The sequence below is a fragment of the Globicephala melas genome, chromosome 1 (assembly GCF_963455315.2).
Source record: "Globicephala melas chromosome 1, mGloMel1.2, whole genome shotgun sequence".
Taxonomy (NCBI): Eukaryota; Metazoa; Chordata; class Mammalia; order Artiodactyla; family Delphinidae; genus Globicephala; species Globicephala melas.
Window position 1 is genome coordinate 908,806 of NC_083314.1, and position 21,262 is coordinate 930,067.

The 21,262-nt window shown below is 62.9% G+C and overlaps 2 protein-coding genes across 2 annotated transcripts in view; one reads left to right on the plus strand and one right to left on the minus strand.

The window, feature by feature from the left end:
• The window catches only part of LMOD1 (leiomodin 1), a 32,562-nt gene extending 18,076 nt beyond the window's left edge, over nucleotides 1–14,486 (plus strand). The window contains exons 2-3 of the mRNA XM_070046900.1: nucleotides 11,576–13,039; nucleotides 13,638–14,486. Of these exons, the coding sequence (XP_069903001.1) occupies nucleotides 11,576–13,039; nucleotides 13,638–13,664 (1,491 nt within the window). The 3' untranslated portion in view covers nucleotides 13,665–14,486. The remainder of the gene's footprint in view (nucleotides 1–11,575; nucleotides 13,040–13,637) is intronic.
• Nucleotides 14,487–18,090: 3,604 nt separating this feature from the next.
• Nucleotides 18,091–21,052, minus strand: SHISA4 (shisa family member 4). Its single transcript, XM_030844330.3, has 5 exons — nucleotides 20,893–21,052; nucleotides 20,456–20,627; nucleotides 19,600–19,733; nucleotides 18,743–18,910; nucleotides 18,091–18,569 (listed from the first exon to the last, which is right to left on the minus strand). The coding sequence occupies exons 1-5, from the start codon at nucleotides 20,963–20,965 to the stop codon at nucleotides 18,523–18,525; spliced, it is 594 nt and encodes a 197-aa protein (XP_030700190.1). The 5' UTR covers nucleotides 20,966–21,052; the 3' UTR covers nucleotides 18,091–18,522.
• Between the last annotated feature and the right edge of the window lie 210 nt (nucleotides 21,053–21,262).

Here is a 21,262-nt window from a genome sequence, read left to right on the forward strand (position 1 = left end):
GGTCATTATGCTCTAGTTTTATGAACCGTTGAAGTTTCCCCAAATACAAAGTTAAAAAGAAGGAGGAGGGGACTTCCCTGGCGGTCCAGTGGTTAAGAATCCACCTTCCAATGCAGGGGACGCGGGTTCCATCCCTGGTCAGGGAACTAAGATCCCACGTGCCGCAACTACTGAGCCCGCGTGCCGCAACCAAAGAGGCCGTGTGCCGCAACAAAGATCCCGAGTGTCGCCACTGAGACCTGATGCAGCCAAGTAAATAAAAATAAATATTAAAAAAATTTTTTTAATTAAAAAAAAAGAAGAATGAGGCAGAGGAGGAGAAGTTGGGGGGAGGAGGACAGTCAGGCAGGCGGGGGGGGGGGACAGAACACTGGGCGGCATGAACAGCACCTCGAAGGCAGCCAGGCCGTGTGTCCTGCACGGTGACCGGAGTGCGGGCAGGAGGGGGCGGGGCACAGCCGCGGGCAGCGGCCACGTCACGAGGACCTGTGGGCCTGCTCAGGGGTCTGGGGCTCATCCCAAAAGCCCGGCCCCACTGACCAGGTGACATTTCTGAGAGATGGCCCCGGCTGCAGGTGCAGGTGGCTTGGAGAGGGCAGTGAGGCGGGCAGGGGACCAGCTTGGCCCCAGCACAGTGGTGCCGAGGGTGCTGAGGTGTCAGGAAGGCAGGTGAGGGAGCAGGGAGGTGGGGCTGCCATCCCAGGTCCGCTCCGGGGACGTGGCGCCTGCTGCTGCCTCCTCCCTCCTCTTTCCCTATTCGGCCCCACACTGGCTCCAGATTCCTCAGGACCCAGAGCAGAACTGAAGTGTGAGGCCCCTCGTCCAGGAATTAAGCCTTTCAAGATGGTGACTCGAAGCCTGGAGCCGAGCTCGGGGCCTGGGGCAGAGCAGAGTCCAGGCCTCCGTCCAGAACAGGCGGGAGGAGCTGTGGGAGAGCCAGGCCCCCTCTCACAGCTGGGCAAGAGGACGGCGTGTCCCTCCTGCCACCCCGGGACCTCAGTGGGACCCAGGGACGTTACAATTACCTTTCAAAATACTATGTAAAATTGAGTTGCCACAGAAAGGTGGAATATGAACCCTAGATAACTGGGACAAAGCAATGTCAAAATTGAAGGAAACGATCGCTTATAATAATTATAAGCACTACAATTGAGACAAGCTACTTAAAAATTATTAAACTGCTCAGCTCACTCCCTGGGTCCCACTGAGGTCCCAGGGGTGGCAGGAGGGACAGGAGGCAAACGCTCACATCTAAGCGGCCCTTTACAGCCTTCTCCAGACTCACTGGCTTGTGTCTGCCTGGGACGAATTGCAGGCGCTCAGGGCAGCCGAGCCCGGCGGACAGCAGAGGGCCAAAGCGACTTGTTTGTTTCTGCCGTGTGCTTTCCCAGTTTCTCCAAAAATGGGGTTTGCTACAAGCTTCCTACCCTGAGTCACCAGACCCAGCGGCCAGAGACAGGTCCCTGAGGCCCACAGAGACACTGCCGCTGAGCCTTCGGGGCAGAGGAGATCCACCAGACACCCTTCCTTCTGCCCTGGAGGTGTTTCCTTCCAGCCTCACACCGCCCGCGGGGGTCTGGCCAGGGCAGGCCCAGTGCAGCCGCGACCCACCCCTGACCTGGCGCCCCCTTCCCCGCAGGGAAATGCCGGTGACCGCAGACAGACCCCTCCCTTCTTTGGGTGGCTTTTGGAGCTCGTAGGAGGGGGCAAGGGCCCCAGAGTCTCCCCTGTCCCCGCCGGCAGGTGTCCTTCCCCTGGTCAGCACTTCACGTCTCTTTCACACGAAGTCTTTGCCCTCGAGGACCTCAGGCTGCCAAGGGGCAGAGTTTGGTGAGGTGTTCGGTGCAGGGGCTGGACCACCGAGTCTCCACATCACCTGCTTCCCAGAAGACGCTGGCCTCCTTCCCTCCACGCACAGGGCAAAGCGGACACAGAGGCGGCCTGGCCTCGCGCTGGACGCCAGCAGAAAGTGCCCCGTGTCCCTGGTTCACAAAGCACCCCCATCCCAGGAGGTAAAGATGAACTGTTTACACTGGGTGGGAGGCAGCGCCTGAGCCCCCCTGCCCTCTGAGCAGCCCTCATATTTATCACTGCGCTGACCTCATAGTTGCTGGAACGAGGCCGGGCAAGGGTCAGGCTCCGTGGTGGGTCCTGGCACAGCGCCGCTGGGCTGCGTGATGGGGAATCAACGCCCATCTCTGTCCCTATCCGTCCCTCCTAGCTGCTGCTGACCTGAGGGGCTTTGGTTTTTTGTTTTGTTTTTCCTTTTTTTTGCTATGAAACTGAAATATCTAAAGACAATTTTCTTTCCTTTTCTTTTTCTGCAACAACTTTTTTTTTTCTTATCATAAAAGTAATCCAGACATTAGATAACTCAGACATTAGTTTGGGGGAAAAGTTAGATTGCTACCTCCTAACATACTCCAAAATAAATCCCAGCTGATTTAAAGATCTAAGCTAAGATCCCTCAAAGTTCAAAATTAGGGTAAGAATTTACCAGGAAAAAGGAGGAAAAGCTTTCCAAGCAGTGAGAACATCATCGCAAAAGCCCGCAGTCTGGGTCCCTCGAAGGCGAAGGCAAAGGTGGGGCTGGTGGGAAGGAATGCAAGTTGGGGTGAGGTCTTGGGAGTCAAGGCTTACCCTGGGGGACTGGGGAGCCACCAGAAGGTTTCAGGGAAGGGAGTGAGTTGGCAGATCTGTACTCCAGAAAGGTCCCGATGCTGCGGTGGGAAGAGTGTCCCGGCAGAGAGCAGGCCAGTGAGAAGGTCTGCAGTGACCCAGGTGAGAGGTGACAGGGCCTGGGCCAGAGGAGCACTGGTGAGGATGGAGAAGGTAGTGTGGAGGATGAATCTCTTGGGAAGGGGAGCAGGGATGAGTGAGGCAGAGGGGTCCACGCCGTCCCCCACATGCTACACCACCCCTTCTCATCAGGATGGATTTGGGGACCCACCCACCAAGATGGAGCAGGTGTGGTGGCGGGGAGAGAAGTGGAGTTTTGGGGGTGCATTGGGGCTCGTAAGCTGAGATGTTCATTAGACAGTTGGTTACTAGGGTCCGAACCTCCGTAGGGGGTTCTGGCCCGGAAGTACAGCTTCAAGAGACACCAGGACATAGAACCCAACTGATGCCATCAGAGTGGACGAGGTGACCCAGGGAGAGTCTAAAAGAGCAAATGAAGGAGGCTTCAAGGAAAACCTTGAAAAGACCCACGTTTAAGGGGCAGGCAGAGGAGGACGGCCTGGGGACTGAGAAGGAGCTGCCAGAGGGCCAGGAGGTGGCTCGAGGGGGGAGGGGAGGGCTGGTCCACAGTGTCACATGTTTTCCAAGCAACTAAGCAAGATAAGGAATAAAAGACCTAAATCCAATTTAGCAACAAGGTCAGCGATGATCTGGGTGAGACATTTCCATGGAATGTTGGGGGTTGAGGCGAAACTGTGTTGGATCCAGAGATGAACAGGGATTTAAAAAGAACTCTTTGGGGGAGCCTGGGGTAAAAGGATAGAGACAGAGGGCACCTGGGCGGGGCGGTGGGCTTGAGGCAGGATCTGGTCGTCCTGGTGCTGGGAGAGGTGTGAGCACTTTTACAAGGCGATGGGAGGGGGCCAGGGAAGGGGAAGAGGTTAGGGTTCTGGGAGGCGGAGGTGCAGGGCGTGGGGCTGGGAGCCAGAGCCCCAGGCAGGGGAGCCCTGGACAGGAGGAGGGAGGATTCCCGCAGTTGGTTTCTGTTTATTCCGGGGACGTTCGTGGAGGAAGCGGTCTGCTGAGACTGGGGGTGGGGCGGGTCAGGGGCAAGGAGAGCAGGAGGGGCTGCAGACTGGCACATGCGCTCAATGAGGACGCCTGACTTTGCCGGGAGCTCCTGTGCGCTGGGCACTGTTAGAGCTCCATGCAACTTTGTTGAAGCCGCTGGACAGCCTGGGAAGGACTGTGGTCCCCAAGTTCACGTGAAAGCAAAGGCTGGACCCGGGCATTCTGTCGTCAGAGCTGGGGCTCAGGAGGTGGTGTGTCTAGCAGCCTTGGTGCGGAGCAGCACAGACACGCAGTGGGCGAGAGTCAGGCCGGGGCTTGCATGGTGGCTGTGACCACGGTTGAGGATTTTGTAAGGATGTGATTGACACACTCGGTACAAGGAGGGTTGGGTGGTGAAGCAGTCCAGGCAGCTGGTGTAGAGAAGCCAGAACCTGGGTTTCGCTCCAGGGATCCTGTTTCTGGGTACAGACCCAAAAGGATTGAAAGCAAGGGGACTTCCCTGGCAGTCCAGTGCTTAAGGCTGTGCCTTCCCATGCAGGGGACGCAGGTTCGATCCCTGGTCGGGTAACTAAGATCCCACATGCCGCGGGGCAGCTAAGCCCACACCCTGCAGCTAATGAGCCCGCGCTCTAGAACCCGTAGGTCACAATTAGAAGTCTGTGCGCCACAACACGCGACGCAACCAAAAATCCCGCGTGCCGCAACTAAGACCCGACACAGCCAAATAAATAAATAAGTAAATAATTAATTTAAAAGAAAGAAAATGCACAACCTAAAACTTGAGGACTATTTTTTAAAATAAGTAAATAATGAAGTATGTGAAAAGGATTTTTTAAAAAAAGGATTGAAAGCGGGAACTCAAGACACACCCCTGCCCAGCCACGCTTAGCAGCTGATTCACGCAGCCAAAAGGCGGAAGCAACCCAAGGGTCCATCCGAGGATGAGTGCACAGACGAGATGTGGTCTGCACATATAATGGGATGTTAGCCTTAAAAGGAAGAAATTCTGAATTCGAGCTTTTCGAGGGTCCCTGTCCGGCAGGTGATCCCTCCATTAGCAGGACCTCATCTCACTCTCACCCACGCACCTTCCTCAGCAACAAGAGCGTCCGCGGTGATCGGGGTAAGAACTGAGTAGTCAGTGGGGGGCTCCAGCCTTGTCCTGAAGGACCACGTTCCAGGTGGTGGCCCAGAGGGAAGCCGCTGGGGAAGCAGCCGGAAACTAGCCCATGGGTGCCAGTCTTGGGGGTCAGGTCTCGGCCTGAAGGTAACCGGTCTCTGGTTTGGAGAAGCAAACGCAGCCTCTCCCAGCTGTTCCGTCCTTTGGGATAAAGCGGTAGAGGTGGAGGGTAACGCCATAAAAGTGGAATAAAGTGGCTGCCAGGGGCCCCCGCCCTGAGCCTCCCACCTTGGTCCCCAGGGCCGCCTCCCTGTTTACCGCCTTCCTTCAAGGGCCATCCTGGGGGGCAGGCTCTGGTGCTGGCCGGCTGGTCTTGCTGCCTCTCAGCTCCCACCTCCCTCCCCAGCTCCGGACATCCTCGAGGCTGGGAGCCTAAGCAGACTCCTCGAGGGCCTCTGGGCCCCGGCTGGGGCTTGGCTTCCTCAGGAGAGGCTGTGGGGAACGTAGAAGTGGCCCCCGCTGGCCCTGCTGGGAGGCAGAGCCTGGGCCGTCTTTCCAGGGGACACGGGGTCACCTGCATCCTCCCCCAGCAGCCCGGGCCTCACACTGCCCCGCCGGTCTGACCCGGCTCAGCGGTCTGCCTAAGCGGTCCTGGGCTGCAGGGCTGGGGCCCGGCGGGAAGGCAGGTCAGGGTCCTCAGGACTGACTTCCAAGCCTCCGTCTATTTCATTTCTGGCCCTTGCCAAGCACACAGGCCCTCTGAATTTCAGTGTCAGTGCCAAGTAATGTGGGAAAAGCAACATGGGGAAGGAGAGGCCCGGGGTTGCAGACGCTGACTCCTTCAGCATCTAATAAGCAGTGGCCCCCAGGCGCACACGTCCCCGCGTGCCCTGAGCAGGTGGGAGCCTTCCTTTTTTTGACCTTCTTTCCCACGAGGCTGTTTCCCCACCAGCCTACCTTAGCAGAGGCCACGGGGCCCCTCCTGCCAGCCTGGACGTGAAATCCAGGGGAACCAGGGAATGCTGGCTGCCCGTCCCACCCCAGTCCCGGGCTCCTGGGGGATTCCCGGCCTGCCCTCTCTGCACCCCAGGGGCCAAGCCTTTCCAGGGGACGCGGGGTCACCTGCATCCTCCCCCAGCCCGGTGCAGAGCTGTCCCTCTGTGTGTGCCAACGACCGGGCACCCAGGGGACGAACGTCAGGTGTGCTCCAGGTGCCTTGCCAGGAGCTCCTGGTGGCGGTGGCACCCACTCCTCGGATGGCAGGAAGGGCAGTGAAGAGCCCAGGAGATCTGAGCTTGGCCTCCAGCCTCTCACTTCCCCCGATACGCCGTCCGCAGAGCCAGGAAAACGTTAGCACTGGCCCCCGGCCCACGTGCTCCCCTTCCACACACTGTCCAGCGGCGGTGGGTTTTCCGTGTTTGTTTCCAAGATACTCTGACGACGTGATAAAGGCGTGTAGGGACAGCGAAAGGCAGCCCGTGAGACACCAGGGAAGGTCATCGCGGGTGAGGCCCTCACCCCCACATCCCCAAGCTTCCTCCTGCTAAGCCCGGAGCTCAGCTCCCTCTGCCTGCTTGGATGGATGGATGGATGGACAGACGGTCAGGAGTAACGGGAGGGACGGCTCAAGGCAAGCCCTCAGCACAGCGTTTCAGTGAAACCCAGGACGGTGGGCTGTGGAGGAAACGGTTCAGACCCCAGAGCTGGAGGCCCGGCCTCCTCCGGGGTAGCTGTGCGGCCTTGGGTTTCAGTTTCTTCCTGTGTGAAATGGGGACGATGACAGCCCTGCAGAGCATCGCACTGGGGCTGAGCGTTCCAGGAGGGGCGGGGGCCGCGGTGCCCGCACCAGACGCGGCCAAAGCTGGGAAATGGCCGTTTTCCTCACTGGGCGGGACGGTGGGTGCCTCGCCGTCCCTGGTGTGCGGTCCCCAGGATGGGCTGGAGTCTGGGTGTCAGGGGTGGCTCCTCTTAAGCTCTTGACCTTGGCCCCTGGGCTCAGGGCCCACCAGGCACACACGTCCCCGGGCGTCCTGAGCAGGCAGGAGGCTTTCTTTTGGGAGTCGAGGGGCACAGCCTCCAGCACAGCTTGTTGTGTTCGCGGGTGCGGACTGGCGCTAACCCTGTCCACCCATGCGGCTCCAGACTGGGAGCACAGAGGGCCCTGAGCGTGTCCTCGCCTGGCATGGCCATCGTCCCGACAGGCACTGCCCACTTGCAGGCCTTGTGTTGGGAGCTGCAGAGCTGGGAGCAGCGTCCTGGGCCTCAGAGAGTGCGAGAAGCCACGGTGCTGCCCTCACAGTGAGGGGCCCAGACCCCAGCCCAGCAATGGGAATTCCACTCCCAGCCCCCGTTCTCAGGGGACTAACCAGACACCAGTTATGGGCAGGAGCTGAGTGTCTGTATGAGCCCTGAACACCCCAAAAAGTATGTTTCCGGGAATGTTAACCAAGGGGTGTCAAAGTCCTATGCCCCCTCCTTCGGTGCCCCCTCCCCCTCCCCCAGCTCCAAGCCACCCTCTGGGTCTCAGTTTCCTGCAAGCTGCCTGCCAAGCCAATGAACGCCCATGCAACTATAGGCAGAATTTCCCCGGCAGCCCTGGAGGGAACCGGTGGCCTTCTAGGGGATGATCAGTTGTTACAGACCTGCAGCTCAGTCCAGTGAGCTGGCCTAAGCCTCAGTAGGGGCTCCTGCCCGCGAACCACCAAGGGAAACGGGCGCCGCCGTCCCTCCCAGGACTGCCAGCCCCAGGAATACCACTTCCCCCCAAAGGCAATGGCCTCTGCTGAAACTTCTTGTTGGGAGAATCTAGACTCTTTCTTCTTGGTGGAAAACAGTGAGAGAGCTGGCCCTCCGTGCAGCAGGAGGCTGGAGGGAGTGAGCTCTCCAGGCCCCCGTGAACCCTGGCCCTGCCCCTGTGCTGCCCTCACGCCCGCCAGCCCTGTAAGGGAGCTGCCCTCCCAGGGCACCTTCGGGCGCCCCCAGCCCATGGCCGTCTCCTCCCTGCCCTCCCTTGTAGACAGACGGCCCTGACAGCTGCTGTGCCTGACATCAGAGGTCACCAGGTGCCTGGAGAGAGTGGGGGCCAGGGCCCCAGCCCTCGGCCAGCCGGCTTCAGGGGAGAAGCAGGGGGTGCGAGCTGGGCTGTGAGACACGGAGGGGCTGGTGGGGAGTGCAGGTGCAGGACAGGAAGGAGAGGTGTTTGGGGGGGCGCTCTGAGCACGGGAGCAGGACACGCCCCCTGATGCTGTCCCGGGAAATGGAACCTTGACCAGGGAGGAATAAGAAGCAGCCCCGGCCAAGGCCCAGGGGAAATGCTGTCTTCTAAGGGGCTCCGCTCCACACCCTTGAGGCTGTCAGCGCCCCCAGAACTGCAGTGAAGTCTGGGGAGAGAGTTCTGGCAGCGCGTCCCTGCCCGCAGCCCGGATGCACCGGACACAGACCTTCAGGGGCCTCGCCACGCAGCCCTGGGGACACAGAACCATCTGGGTGGGCATCACCCTGCTCTCGCCCTGGGGAAGGAGCAAATGCACCTAAACTCCAGGCGGTGGCCACACCCCTGCCCCTTGGCTCCGCCCCTCGGCTCCGCCCCCTCCAGGCTAGCGGGTCTGCTCTGCACTCCCTCCCCTTCTGAGGCGTTTCCCAGGCTCCACCTGCCCTCTGGGGGCCTGCGACCCCTCCTTGCAGATGCCTTGGGCCAGGATTACTCTTCCTCAGGTGATGGGTCACAGGAAGGACAGAGGGGACCCGGTGGCAGTCAGCGTGAGCTCGCAGGGCACCGCTGGGCCGGGGGCTCAGTGCAGCACACCAGGCGGGGAGGGGGTCCTCATTTTCAGGGACTTCCTGACAGGCACGCACTTCCTTTCCTCTCCTGCTTTGGCAGTGGAAGTGGGAAATGCTCTCCCCCGTCCAATCAGACGAGACTTCCCGGGGAAGTGGTGCAAGGCCCAAGGTGGGGAAAGACACTGCATCCTGCCGTCCACACCCGCCAAAGACGCGTCACCTGGGTCCTGACCGCGTGAAGGTACAGAGCAAAGTCATGAGGCCAAAAGGCCTGGAGGAGCTGGGGGCCAGGAGCTGCTTCCTCCCCTGACCCTGACCCTGGACTCACGGCAGGTCCCTGCCACTGTCACAGGTCCTTAGAGATTTTCCAAGGTCACCCTTTCCACTCCCCTGCGTCCACGAGGAAGTCCCTAACCACGCCTGTGGGCGCCCTGACCCGAAAGCTTTTCCCAAAGGAAGAGGGTAACTCTGCTTAGTCTCATCCAGAGGCCTCAGACCTTTGCTCCATGGAGGTCCCTAGTTCAACTCGACCTAAACCCTCTTCGTCGAGGGGCCTAGAGACAGGAACACAGAGTCACCCCCAGAGGTCACCAGGATGCAGCCCCAGTTCCAGCAGCAGAAGTCGGCCTGGCGTCCGCGTCACGCAAGCAAGGAGGCAGCGTGCTCTGTGCCGAGAAGCTCGGCTCCGCGGAAGCCCGGCCCTGGGACGACGCTGGGCTGCTTCTCCTTTTAAGGCAACGTCTGAGCTCTCGGCCCCAGCCCCACTCATTCCTGGCTATTTGGAGGCAACGATGATTACTCAGCGCCACCCCGCACGCCCCCACCCCCGGCCTGTTTTTCATTAGGTTCTTTTTAAAGGGATGGCGCCCCCCCTGTAGAGCAGACACGTGGCCCATCCCAGCCCACTAGGAGCCGGTGCGGGGAGCGCGTGAGGTCGGGGGAGAATCCCGGTGAAGACAACGCGGGGGCAGAGAGAGGGCTAGGATGTTGGAAAACAGTCCTGAGAGGCTGGGTGCGGGCCGTGCAGGTTCTGCGGGCAGCAGGGGGTGGTGCCTTTGCCCATCCCCCCCCCCGCCCCACGGGGGCGCCAGTGAGACAGGTCTGAAGTCGGGTTCTCGCGAACGCTGGCTGAAGCTGGCTAAGCTATCATCCCTCTGGATCCCCAGTTTCCCTCCAAGCCAGGCCTGCGAGCGGCATGGGAGCTCTGCAGAGGGCAGCGGGACCGTATGCCGTGGGCACGGCCGGGCGCCTGACCTCCGTCTGGGGGATGGGCCACGGCCCCAGCTCCCCCGCAGCTCCTCGAGGGGACGGCATCTGTGATGGAACCACTCTGAACCCGGGGGGAGGGGGGCTCCCTGGCCAGACGGTGGGTGGGTTCTTACAAACGTCCTAAAAGGGCTGAGCCACCGGGCCCCTCGCTGGCCTCGTATCTGCAAGTTCCTCTCTCCCTTTCGAATCAAGGCACGGTCGCCACCCCTCCTGGCCCAGCCCTGGAAGGTGCTCTGAAGGGTCACCCCGGTTCTGGGAGCTGGAGTGAGTGGGAGAGGGCTCTGTGCCCCACGAGTCCCGAGCTGGGCCTGCGAGGCAGGAGGGGGAAGTGGTGCCTTGCAAGGCCCTGGCTCACCAGGCCCCGTGCCCCGTGGCTGCCTCATGGCATTCTGGCAGCGGAGCTAAATGAGCCCTGGGGCTGGTCCCCGAGGGCACGTGTTTGTGGTCCAGGTGCACGCTGTTTCCATAGGGCCAACCGGCACCCCACTCCCTCCGGGACACACGTGAGGAAGGGCCACGTGGGCCGAGTGGGCTTCTGTCCCCACAGCCACCTGGCTCCTGAGAGACAGAACACCTCCCACCACTCGGGCCACAGCCTCCTCCTTTTAAGAACCTTCAGAAGGACATCGGGGCGTCCCCGGGGGCCCGGCTGCCCTGGGGTCTGTCACAGTTGGACAGGGTTAAATCTAATATCTCATCTTAGGCGATTCAGCTGCTCCCGTGGCTCTCAGAATAAGGTGCGGGATTCACGCTCCAGCCTCTAGCTCAACGCAGCATGCTGGCCACGGCCCCCGCCGCTGCAGCGTGGGTCCAGCTCTCCCGAGGCCAGCTGACCTGGCGGGTCCCAGGCTCCTCACAGAGAGGGCTGGGCCTGAGCAAAGTGCTTACTAAAAAATAAGGGAATTCATGTGGACTTTTCAAAAAGCCACGTATATTTGATGCAAAGGTATGTCCTTTATTCTGTTACGTCTACCTTCCTTCGTTATTGTTGACTCCTTATTTCGACGAGATGAGGATGGTAGACAGAATTTACAAATACTCCTAACTGATGAAATAAAACACAAGCAGTCCTTTGTGGGTCCCTCCAACCTTTGTTTCCTCTGAAAAGGTCTCGGCGGTAAAAACCCCAGGATCTGAGAATCACTGACCTACTGCTGGGAGCCAGGGCAAGGCCCTGAGGCTCCCGCCCGGAGCACAGGAAGCAAGGGGAGCCCAGCAGCCCAGAGATCAAGACAACTAATGTTGTAACGAATACTGTAAAAAATCAAATTTAACACGAAGAACGCAATATGGACAAAAATCTAAAATTTTAAACAAAGACACGACCAGTTCTAGGGATGGTCCAGCGAGGCTCAGCAGGGTCCACCTTCCCGGTCACCCACGACAGAGGGGGGCGCTTCAGGGTCTGAGAGCCTCTGGGGAGGAAGGGCCACAGCTGCCCAGGAATTCCCTTCGGGGCCTCACGACCCTGACGTTCTGTGAGTCCGATGTCAGCTCGGTCTCTGCGTGTGACCCCAGGCCCCCGCACGGCGGCCTCAACGGAGGCTGTCCGGGGGCTCCAGGCGGCTCCATACGTGACCCCACGCTGTCCCCAGGCTCATTCCTCTGCCTCCGTAGCCAGCTCTTCATGTTTATTTTTCTTTCCTGAATTCTTAGGAGGACAAGCAAGTGGAGACCAAGACAGATGCCAAGAAGGGAGAGGAAAGGGGCAGAGATGCCAGCAAAAAGCCCCTGGGCCCCAGACGGGACTCAGACCTGGGGAAGGAGCCAAAGAGGGGCGGTTTGAAGAAAAGCTTCTCAAGAGACAAGGACGAAGCTGAAAGCAAAGGCTCAGAGAGGCCCAAGGAGGAGAAGCTCATCAGGGGCCTCGAGAAGGGCCGGGTCAGGGCCGCGGTGGACAAGAAGGAGGCCGGGAAGGAGGGGCGGGCGCAGGAGGGGACGGCAGCCCCCAGGAAGGACGAGGAGAAGCAGGGCAGTGCGAGCGGAGACAAGGGGAAGAAGGGAGAGGGGAAGAAGGTAGAGGAGAAGAAGGAAGCAAGCCAGAGAGAGGGGACCGAGAAGGTGAAGGGGCAGAGGAAGGACACGGACGCCCGGAAGGAGGGCCAGGAGGTGGAGAGAGGGAGCAGGGACAGGGGTGCCAGGCCGGAGGACGAGAAGGCCAGAAAAGAGGAGCCCCGCCGTGCAGAGGCCCCCCGCGAAGAGCCCAAGAGCCCGGCGCCAGAGAGATCAGCCCCTGGAGACCGCACCGAGCCCGCCGACGGGCCCGCCCAGGCTGAGGAGGAGGCGGCCCCCAGCGTCTTTGACGAGCCCCTGGAGCGGGTGAAGAGCAACGACCCGGAGGTGACCGAGCTCAACGTGAACAACTCGGACTGCATCACCACCGAGATCCTGGTGCGCTTCGCCGAGGCGCTGGAGTTCAACACGGCCGTCAAGGTCTTCGCCTTGGCCAACACGCGGGCGGACGACCACGTGGCGTTCGCCATCGCCATCATGCTGAAGGCCAACAAGACCATCACCAGCCTGAACCTGGACTCCAACCGCATCACCGGCAAGGGCATCCTGGCCATCTTCCGGGCCCTCCTGCAGAACAGCTCGCTGACCGAGCTCCGCTTCCACAATCAGCGCCACATCTGCGGCGGCAAGACCGAGATGGAGATGGCCAAGCTGCTCAAGGAGAACACCACGCTGCTCAAGCTGGGCTACCACTTCGAGCTGGCCGGGCCCCGCATGACCGTCACCAGCCTGCTCAGCCGCAACATGGACCGGCAGCGGCAGAAGCGGCTGCAGGAGCGCCGGCAGGAGCGGGAGGCCCGCGGGGCCGAGGCGCTGCTGGAGGTGCCCCGCGCCGGGGCCCCCACCCGGGGCTCCCCCAGGTCCTCCCCGCAGTCATCCCCCAGGGCCGCTCCCAGGACCTCCCCGGGGAAAGGGGGCGCCCCGGCCGCGCCCCCGCCCCCGCCGCCGCCCCTGGCCCCGCCGCTCCTCATGGAGAACCTGAAGAACTCGCTCTCGCCGGCCACCCAGCGGAAGATGGGCGACAAGGTCCTCCCCGCCCAGGAGAAGAACTCCCGGGACCAGCTGCTGGCCGCCATCCGCTCTAGCAACCTGAAGCAGCTCAAGAAGGTGAGTGGGTGCGCTCAGCCGCCGCGCCAAGCAGCGCGGGGCCGGGAGGGGGCTGGCTCATCCCACCGCCCTCTGCCCCAGGCTGGCCGCCCCGCCTTGCCCGCGACGGAGTCTGGCCTTCCTCTGGGGTGGCCCCCTTTAGCCCCTCACCCAGCAGTGAAACCCGTTTCTCCCAGAAATGGAGAAGAAGCTTCAGACCCTTCCTCCCTCCCCCCATTCCCCAAACCCAAATGGTCTTTGTTTTCCTAATTCCCTCTCAGGACCAGCCAAGTCCTACAGGTCAGTTTATCCCAAAGGTCTTTGGGAAGCACTCCGTCCCTGGAGACCCTGCTTCTCAAGGCTCGGCCTCCCTGGGTGGTAGCGTCTCGGTCCTCTGCCCGGCTGTCCCCACCCCTACACGGTCACTCCTGAGACACTGCACAACCTCGACTGTAACGCCAGGGTCATTCGATGACATCCGGTTTTCACAGAAAAGGGGAAGGGCTCCCTCTGTCCACACTTCATCTCTTTGTGAGCCCAGCAGGAAAGGAAGTGAGAGGGATTCCAGAGGCCCCCGCTGGGTTCCCTCCTCTAAACCGGCTCTGCTCTGCCCGGACAGGTGGAGGTGCCCAAGCTGCTGCAGTAGGACCGGGCTGCAGGCACCATCCGCGACGCCACGCCTGCCCAGGCCCCGCTTCCCAGGGCCGCACAGACCCCGCCCGCCACGCCGGCTGACCTGCCCTGGACGTCCCTGCCCTGCCGTGGGAGAGCTGGAGGCCTGGGCCAGCTCCGGGAAGGATGCCTTCTCTCCTTGCTTTCCTTTTCTTGTCTCTGAGGCTCTCCACAAATGTCTCATACCTGGAGCTGAGGTTTCTGGACAAGAAGAGTCCTTTCAGCACGTGACTGAGAAGACGGCACGCCTGGGGCCCATGCGGCTGGCAAGCTGCCAAAGTCCTAGGATCCAGGAACGATGTCTCCCAGGGACCACGTGACCCGCCCGGCCCCACTGCCCCGCTAGGGCCAGGATTCAGGCCTCTGAGGAGCCCTTGGGGCAAGGCCGCTGGGCTGCTGGCTCTCTGTGTGGGGCAAGCCTGGAAGACTGGAGGGCCAAGGGCCCAGGGAAGAGGGAGGAGGGGCTGAGGACACCCCCAAGCCCCTCCCAGCTAATCAGAGTACACGGCAGGGGCCGCGAGCCTGGGGGGAGTGGGCTCCAGACATGAGGAGAGGACAGACAGCAGCTGGACCTGAAGGTTTGATGCCAAAGCAGACATTGCCTCACACCCACCTGCTGCTGTATAAATAGCTGTGTATCTGTTTTTCCATAAGATTTTGATAATATATACGAGCCTTTAGCTGTGCTTGGCTGTGCTCACCTCTGTGCTGTCCCGAGGGTCCCGATACTCACCTGGGCTCCCTGGAGGGCTCCAGAAACTCAGGTTCCCTGCCATGCCTCCCCAGGTTGCCACACACAAGCTCCCATCCGCAGAAAGCAGAGCATGAGGGAAAGACTCGGGGGGGGGGGGCTCCCGCTGACCCGCCGTCCAGGCCCTGGGGTCATTGGGCAGAGCCGCCGTCGGGGTGGCAGGCAGAGGGCAGCGCAGGGCGCCGGGATGACTATGTTAGGCGCGTTCTGGATGCTCCTTTGCGACTCTTCCTAACCGCGGGCTCCAGCCATCTCCTCCCAGCAGCCCCAGGCCACTGGGGAGCAGTGCCCGCACCGTGGGTGCCCCCACGCCCTCCATCCCCGATATAGCAAAGGCAAAGGCATCTCTCTGGTGTGATCGGCTAAAAGAGCTGTACCCCTGTCGCTGTGGAACTGCCACCTGGGTGTGGGTCAGATGTAGGCTTTCTTGCAGCTTGCCGTCTGCAGGGCGGAGGTGGGGCGTCCCTGCGCCGAAGCGGGACCCCTGAGCTAGGTCTGGCCAGAAACAGAGCGCAGCCTGGTCCCGGAAGCAGAGAGCTCAGATCCCAGGGCGCACCCTTCCCCCTCCCCCCCCCCACGCGCCTGTCCCCCAGAAACCCAACCAAGGCCGGGCCGGAGGGGGACACACTGCCGCCCCCAAGCTAAGCGCAGCAAGTCTGCGGGCCGAGGCTGCAGCTCTGTGAGCCGGACCAACGTCACCTCCGCGTCGCAGACAAAGCCTGGCCCAGAGAGTGTGACACGGGCCGCGACCACTCAGCTCATCAGGATCCCGAGCTCCGCCCCGAGCTGCTCCTGGTGACGCCCCCTCCCGGCACCGACAAGGGCAGGTGAAGGGGCTCAGGTGGCCTAAGCGACCCCGCCCGCCAGGGTCCAGATCCTAGAGCTCCAGCTGGACCCGTCGCTTTAGGGCGTGACACACTTAACTCAAGATTAGCCGACAGAAAATCAGCTTCTGCTGTTCCTGGGCCGCCAGGGGCACCGCCCTCCCCCTCCCCCCTCTCCGCTCCGCTGTGGCCTCCGCAGGCCGATGACGTCATCCCCTCCGAGCCTGGGGTGGGGGCGTAGCGCCACCTGGCGGACAGCGCGGCTCCGGGCCTTCTGCCGCGCAGCGTTCCGAGCCCGGAGGGTGGACAGCTGGACCTGGCGAGGCCCAACTGCTGGGAGGCCTGGGGTCGGGGTAGGGGGGGGCGATCGGGAGAGTCCTCGGGGCGCGGGTGCTCTGGGATCAGCTGAATTGAGGGGAGGGGTTGCAAGGCGGGGCAAACGACCTGACAGCTGATGGATCCGTAGTCAAACCCAGGTTTCCTGCCGACTTGGGCCAGGAGGCTCCCCCAGGGCCCTCCGGCCGCCGCACTCTCTCCCCCACCCCGTCCAGGGGTCCATCTGAGACTCTGGCCCCAGGCCCTGCCCGCAGGAAAAGTGCCCCCCTCCCCCATCCCCTCCCTGTCCCCTCGCCGGGCCTGGGGGCTGTGTGTACAAGCTGGGGCCCAGGCCCTGGAGGCACCGGGCCTGCAGGGCTATTCGGCCCACTTCCTGTCGTAGGAGGCCCAGGCCGGGCATCAGGACCAAGGCCACTCAGGTGGCTTCTGTAAGGAGCATAAGATCCGAACACGGGTCACCCACCAAGATCACCCAGCCTGGCTAGGCGTGTGCCAGCTGCCTGCTGGGGAGGGCGGGGTAGGGGGACAGGCTGCTGGCCTGGGGAGGGTCCCCCTCAGCCGCCTTGCCCGTGCTCTACCTGCCCTACCTGGCCACGCACCTTCCCCCCACCCCTCGGCCCCCTTCTGCAGCCCTCACCCCCTCCTTTATCCCACCCGCCCTCCAGCTTTCCCCTTGCCCCACCGGCGCTCCCCTTTCCTGCTGACCTCTGGCTCCTGGCCTGACTGTATTCCAAGTACCTGGGCCCTAGCCCTCTCCCTGTCTGCCTGCGCTGGGCTTTGCCCAGAACCACAGCATTCCCCCTGCGCCCACAGTGCAGGCCGGCGGGCTTCGTGTAAGATGCCACCTTTCCCCATCTCGGCTTCCCAGACCTCCCCTCAGGGTCCCCGCCGGTCCCTCCCAGGCTAGCAGGACCGCACTTTCGCTCGATCCCTGAGGATCACGGCTCCTCCCACCCCCACCCCACCCCCCACGTTGTAGGGTGTCTGCCGGTTTTCCGGGGTGCTGGTGCAGGGGCAGCCGTGCCCCGTCCCCGGGTGAGGAGCTGGGCCACAGAGGACGTGGCACTTTTGGAGACAGGGTGCTGTCTTGTTTTAAAAACTAGAGAACGTGACGGGGCCCTCCTCTCTGCTCCCCACGTGTGGAAGCTGCACTCTTGTCACGGTCTCCCCTTCTCTGAGAATTCTCTGTAGAGTTAATTGACTGGAAGTGTTGGGGGCAGCGTCCCGGGAGGCAGCTCTGACTGGGATAAACTTGACTCCCCTCCCAGACTACAGAGCAATTTTTAATTGGCCCCAGGCTGTTGACATAAGGATAATTAGTTCTGACCAGCACGGCCTTGCTTCATTTGCACGTCATTTCTTAGGGAAACTCAGAAATCTTATCCTGCAAACCTCCTCCACCTCCCAGCTTCAGGAGAGAGGAGGACGGTCCGAACCTTGGAGTGACCTGGTGACCGCCTCTCCCAGCGTGTGACGGCAGAACCTGCGACCGGAAGCCAGGACACTCGCGGCCCCTCCCGCCTCTCTGCCCCATCCTCAAGGAAAAGGTGGACTTGCAGTTGTGGTCCCAGCTCTGGCCCCAGCAGCCCTAGCTTCCCCTCCATCTGGGTCAGGTCCAGGGACAGAGGTCTGACCCTGGCCCCAAAGCGGCTGGCCCAGGAGCTCCCCGCCTGGGCTGTGTGACGAGAGCCTCCAGTGGGCCCCGGGCATGGTTAGCACAATGGCCATCCAGACGAGGCTGCCGGGGCGCAGAGGCCTGAGGAAACTGAAGGGCAAGCAGGTTGCAGTGGGGCTGGAGGACCGCGGATGGAGGGGAAGGGGCTGAGCCGAGGGGCTTGGTAAGGGGGAGATGGCGGATTGGGTGGCTTCCCAAGCTGAGTTGGCACTTTTCCCACTTGAATTAAAAACTGGCCTACGTCTTCGGGAGGTGAGGTCAGGGGGGCGGGGGAGGGGACCTGCCTGGCCCAGTAGAGACACAGAATTGGGCCTGGGGGCCTCGTGCCTTGGGCTCCCCTGGTGCTCCAAGGCAGCTGACGGCACCTGCCCAGGCTGCCTCCTCTGATGGAGAAGGGCAGACCTGACCAAGCTTCCTGTACACGGTTCACCCTCAGGACAGCCCCGAGGCAGCATCTGCAGTCTACAGATGAGGAAGCTGAGACCTGGCAACCTCGGGAGACACAGACACACCCAGGTTCGATGGGGGCGGGGCCCGAGTGTGCCAAGTGTACTGAATGGGGGCAGGGGCCCTTGTGTGGCGGTGGTGCCTCACTCGCCGGCCCCTCGTGGGGAATCTGTAACCAACCAACGAGCACCCTCTTCCCCGCAGTGGCAAGATTCGCCTCCCCGGCTCTGGGAACCAGCCCGAGGAGCCCTCAGCCTGGGGGCTTCTGCCTGTGCTCCAGCCCTGGCACCCGCCCTCCCCTGCTTCGGGTCTGTGGGGCTGCCGGCAGAGCCAGGAAGTTGTGCATGGCCCAATGACACAACCCACATGACATGTCATTACAGCTTTAATCCAGCAGCCGGGGCACGGCCCGTGGGGGCGCCAGCAGGAGGGCTTCTGCCCACGGCCGGTGGAGCCCCCTCAGCCCACGGCAGGCAAACAGGAGCGGCCCAGCCTTCCGGCTGGCGTCCTGGGAGGAGAAGGGACTAAAAGAAAGCAGGGGCTGTGACCCAGGCTTTCCTGTCCTTCCCCCGCCCCGGATAAAAATAGTCCACGCATCCCAGGCCCTCCCCACCCACCCCTCATTCACGGCCAAGTTCCAGCTCAGCTCCTGTTGCTCTCCCTGGGGCTCTGCTCCCAGAAGGTCTCAGGGCGTGGCTTGGTCTGGGGCCTGGCAAGCAGAGGACCCTGCCCACCCCCGGGCCGCATGAAGGTTCAGGAGGGGGCATCCCTGAGGGACGGCAGAGACGCAGCTGGTTGCTCAGGCTCCCGGGTAGGAGGGCTGAGGTGGCATATATGGGGGAGGAGCTGCAAGCCAAGGAGACAGGGTGAGGGTCACGGCGGCACGGGAGGGCGCAAGGGAGCCCCTGACCGCAGGGCCACGCAGGACCCACGGGGCCGAGGCAGCCTGGAGGTCTGGGAGAAGGACTCGGGTTGTGAGGGGGCGGGGGCGGGCAGGTGGGAGCAAAGGGCTCACTTACCTGCAGGATTGTAGACAGGGGGCCCCGCCGGGTAGAGTGGATACTGGGGTGCAGGACCACTAGGTGGGTACATGAAGCCAGGCTGTGGGGCTGCAGGGCCAGCTTTGGGGTCCTGGGGGTACGGGTACACCGGCTGCACTGGGATGCCTGTCATTGGGATCTCCTGGCCTAGTTGGGGGCCAAGGACCAGTATTCAGAGCCCTGCCTCCATGGGAAGCCACCTCCTCCGGCCCAGGAGGCCCTGCCGCCTCTGCTCCCAGACCCTGCTCGGCCGAGTCCAGCAGGGAGCCTGCGGGTGGTCCCCGCTGGTCAGTCTGGGTTCAGCAGTTTGCTCCCTCAGGGGGTTTCAGAGACCTCCTGGGCCAGAGAGCACGGCCTGGGGAACGTCTTACCTGGGCAAGGAGATGGCCGCTGTGGGGCTGGACTCTTGCAGCCTAGCAGAGCTGCCCCCAACGGGGGTCCCCCCACACTGATTCCCCCCCCCCCCGGGCGGGAGTCACCGTTCCCACGCCCACCAGTCACACGCCAAGTCAGGCACACGTCCTCGAGCACGCACGGAGCGCACCGATGATGTTCACGCGCCAGGCCCCACCCCAAGTGCTTCCTACGAGCCAAGAGCACGCACAAGCCCAGGGCACACACGCGCATGCCGGCAAGCGGTGCAGGCGCATTCGTGCATACCAGTCCAGCGTTCACACAGGCCCCTGAACGCTCCTGTTTCCGGGGTTACATGCTGGCAAGTGTGTGTCTGGAAGCACACGCTGCTGCACAACCTCACCCCCTTGACCTCTGGTGCCCACCGTGGGTCTCAGCCTGGCCCGGCTCAGGCTCCCCTGGCCCGTCCCACGTGGACGCACCTTCAAATGGGCTCTGCAGCTGCTGGCGCCGGCGGTACAGGTAGCAGCAGGAACAGAGGAAGCAGCAGATGGTGGTGGCGACCACGGCCACGAAGAGGATCACGGCGGAGGCGATGCCCGCTATGGTCTTGGGACTTAGACAAAGAACAGGTCCCCTCACCTTCCAACCTCAAGGGCGGGATCCTCACCACGCCGACAGTAACACTGGGCTCGGACCCCTGGCCAGCAGGGAGCCACCACAAACCGAGATGTGGGTCTCCTGGTGGGGCTGTGCCCGACTGGTGTGGGTAGATCTTAGGGGACCACACTTCCCGGAAGGCCAGGCAGCCTGCTGGTCAGAGAGTGGCCGGCGGAGATGTGGAGTGTGTGCCCCCGTCCATGACCTAACTGGTTAGACTCCAGCACGGGAGCCCTGAAAGCCCCCTGGGAAGTGATCCAGAGCTGTTTTCTCAGATCCCTCTTTAATCACAGTCCTCCTATACCTGTTCTATATGTCAGCGTCCCCTCCAATAAGAAGTTTGAAAACCACTCATTGTGTCCCCCCCTTTTCATGGAGAGGAAACAGTGACCCACCCGGGCACGTCCTCCCCAAGATCATGCAGCTGGTGAGCAGAAGACCTGGGAATCAGACCCCGTCTCCCACCTCCCGGCCAGAGCTCCACTGCGCCCGGGTGCGCAGGCCCGGAGCGAGGGGAGGGCTCGGCCCAGCCAGCGGTGACCACATGACGGTAACTAGCCGGCCCCTCCTGGAACTCCCCAGCCCCGGCGCTACAGCCCCGCTTCGTGCCCAAGCCGGAGCCCTGGGTGTGGGCGAAGAATGTGGAGGCGGACAAGGAGGGAAGGGGCCGGAGCCCACCTGAAGGCCAGGCAGTGCTTCTGCTGCCTCTCGGTGATAAGCAAGGTCAGGTCCCGGCAGCAGTACCGATGGTAGCAGGTCCCGCAGCAGAAGGTGAAGAACTCGCAGTTGAAGCCCGGATGCCAGGAGCCATTCCGGTCCAGGTACCACAGGCAGTCCTCGCCGGCCAGCGCTGCGGGCACGGACGGGGGTACCCAGTGGCCGCCCAGCCCCACTCCCACTCCCCGGAGCTCCACCCTGGTCCCTGCGCCCAGAGGCCTCTGCCCGGAGCGGCCCCTGGGGTCGGCCCCACGCCCGGCACCCGCCGCCCTCCCCTCCCGCGGACCCCGCAACGCCGGGGCGCGGACTCCCCCAGGGTCTCCGGGGCGCGGGCTCTCCCAGGGTCTCCGGGACCGCGCGCAGAGACCTCTCCCGCGCCCCCGGCCCCCGGCTCTTACCCAGGGGAGCCCCCAGCACCAGGAGCGCGATCGCGGCGAGCGGCGCGGCCCCGCGGAGCCCGGCGGGCGGCATGGCGGGGCGCGGGGAGCGGCGCGGGGCGCGCAGGACGACGCCGGCCGCCCAGCTCCGCGGGGCCAGCGCGCCCGCCGGCTCCTCTCCGCCTACTCTGGGCGGGGCTCGGCCGGTCTGCGCTGACCCTGCCCCCGCGCCCCGCCCGTCCGGGCTCCGCCCAGGACACGCCCAGGACACGCCCCGAGCGGGCTCCTCCTTCCAAGTCCCCCCCGGGACCAGTGGCTGCCGGGCGCTGCGGCCGGCCGGGCCCGCCCCCTGCCTCGGCCCAATCGGCGTCCCGGCCCCCGGAAGCCCGGA

Bases quoted from the DNA above. Each gene is read 5' to 3' on its own strand.
- SHISA4 (XM_030844330.3), bottom strand. From the start codon at position 20,965: ATGCCGCCCGCCGGGCTCCGCGGGGCCGCGCCGCTCGCCGCGATCGCG. The intron at 20,628-20,892 runs GTAAGAGCCGGG...CCGTGCCCGCAG, and splicing joins GGTGCTGGGGGCTCCCCTGG to CGCTGGCCGGCGAGGACTGC. The intron at 18,570-18,742 runs GTAAGTGAGCCC...CTTGGCTTGCAG, and splicing joins CCCTGTCTACAATCCTGCAG to CTCCTCCCCCATATATGCCA.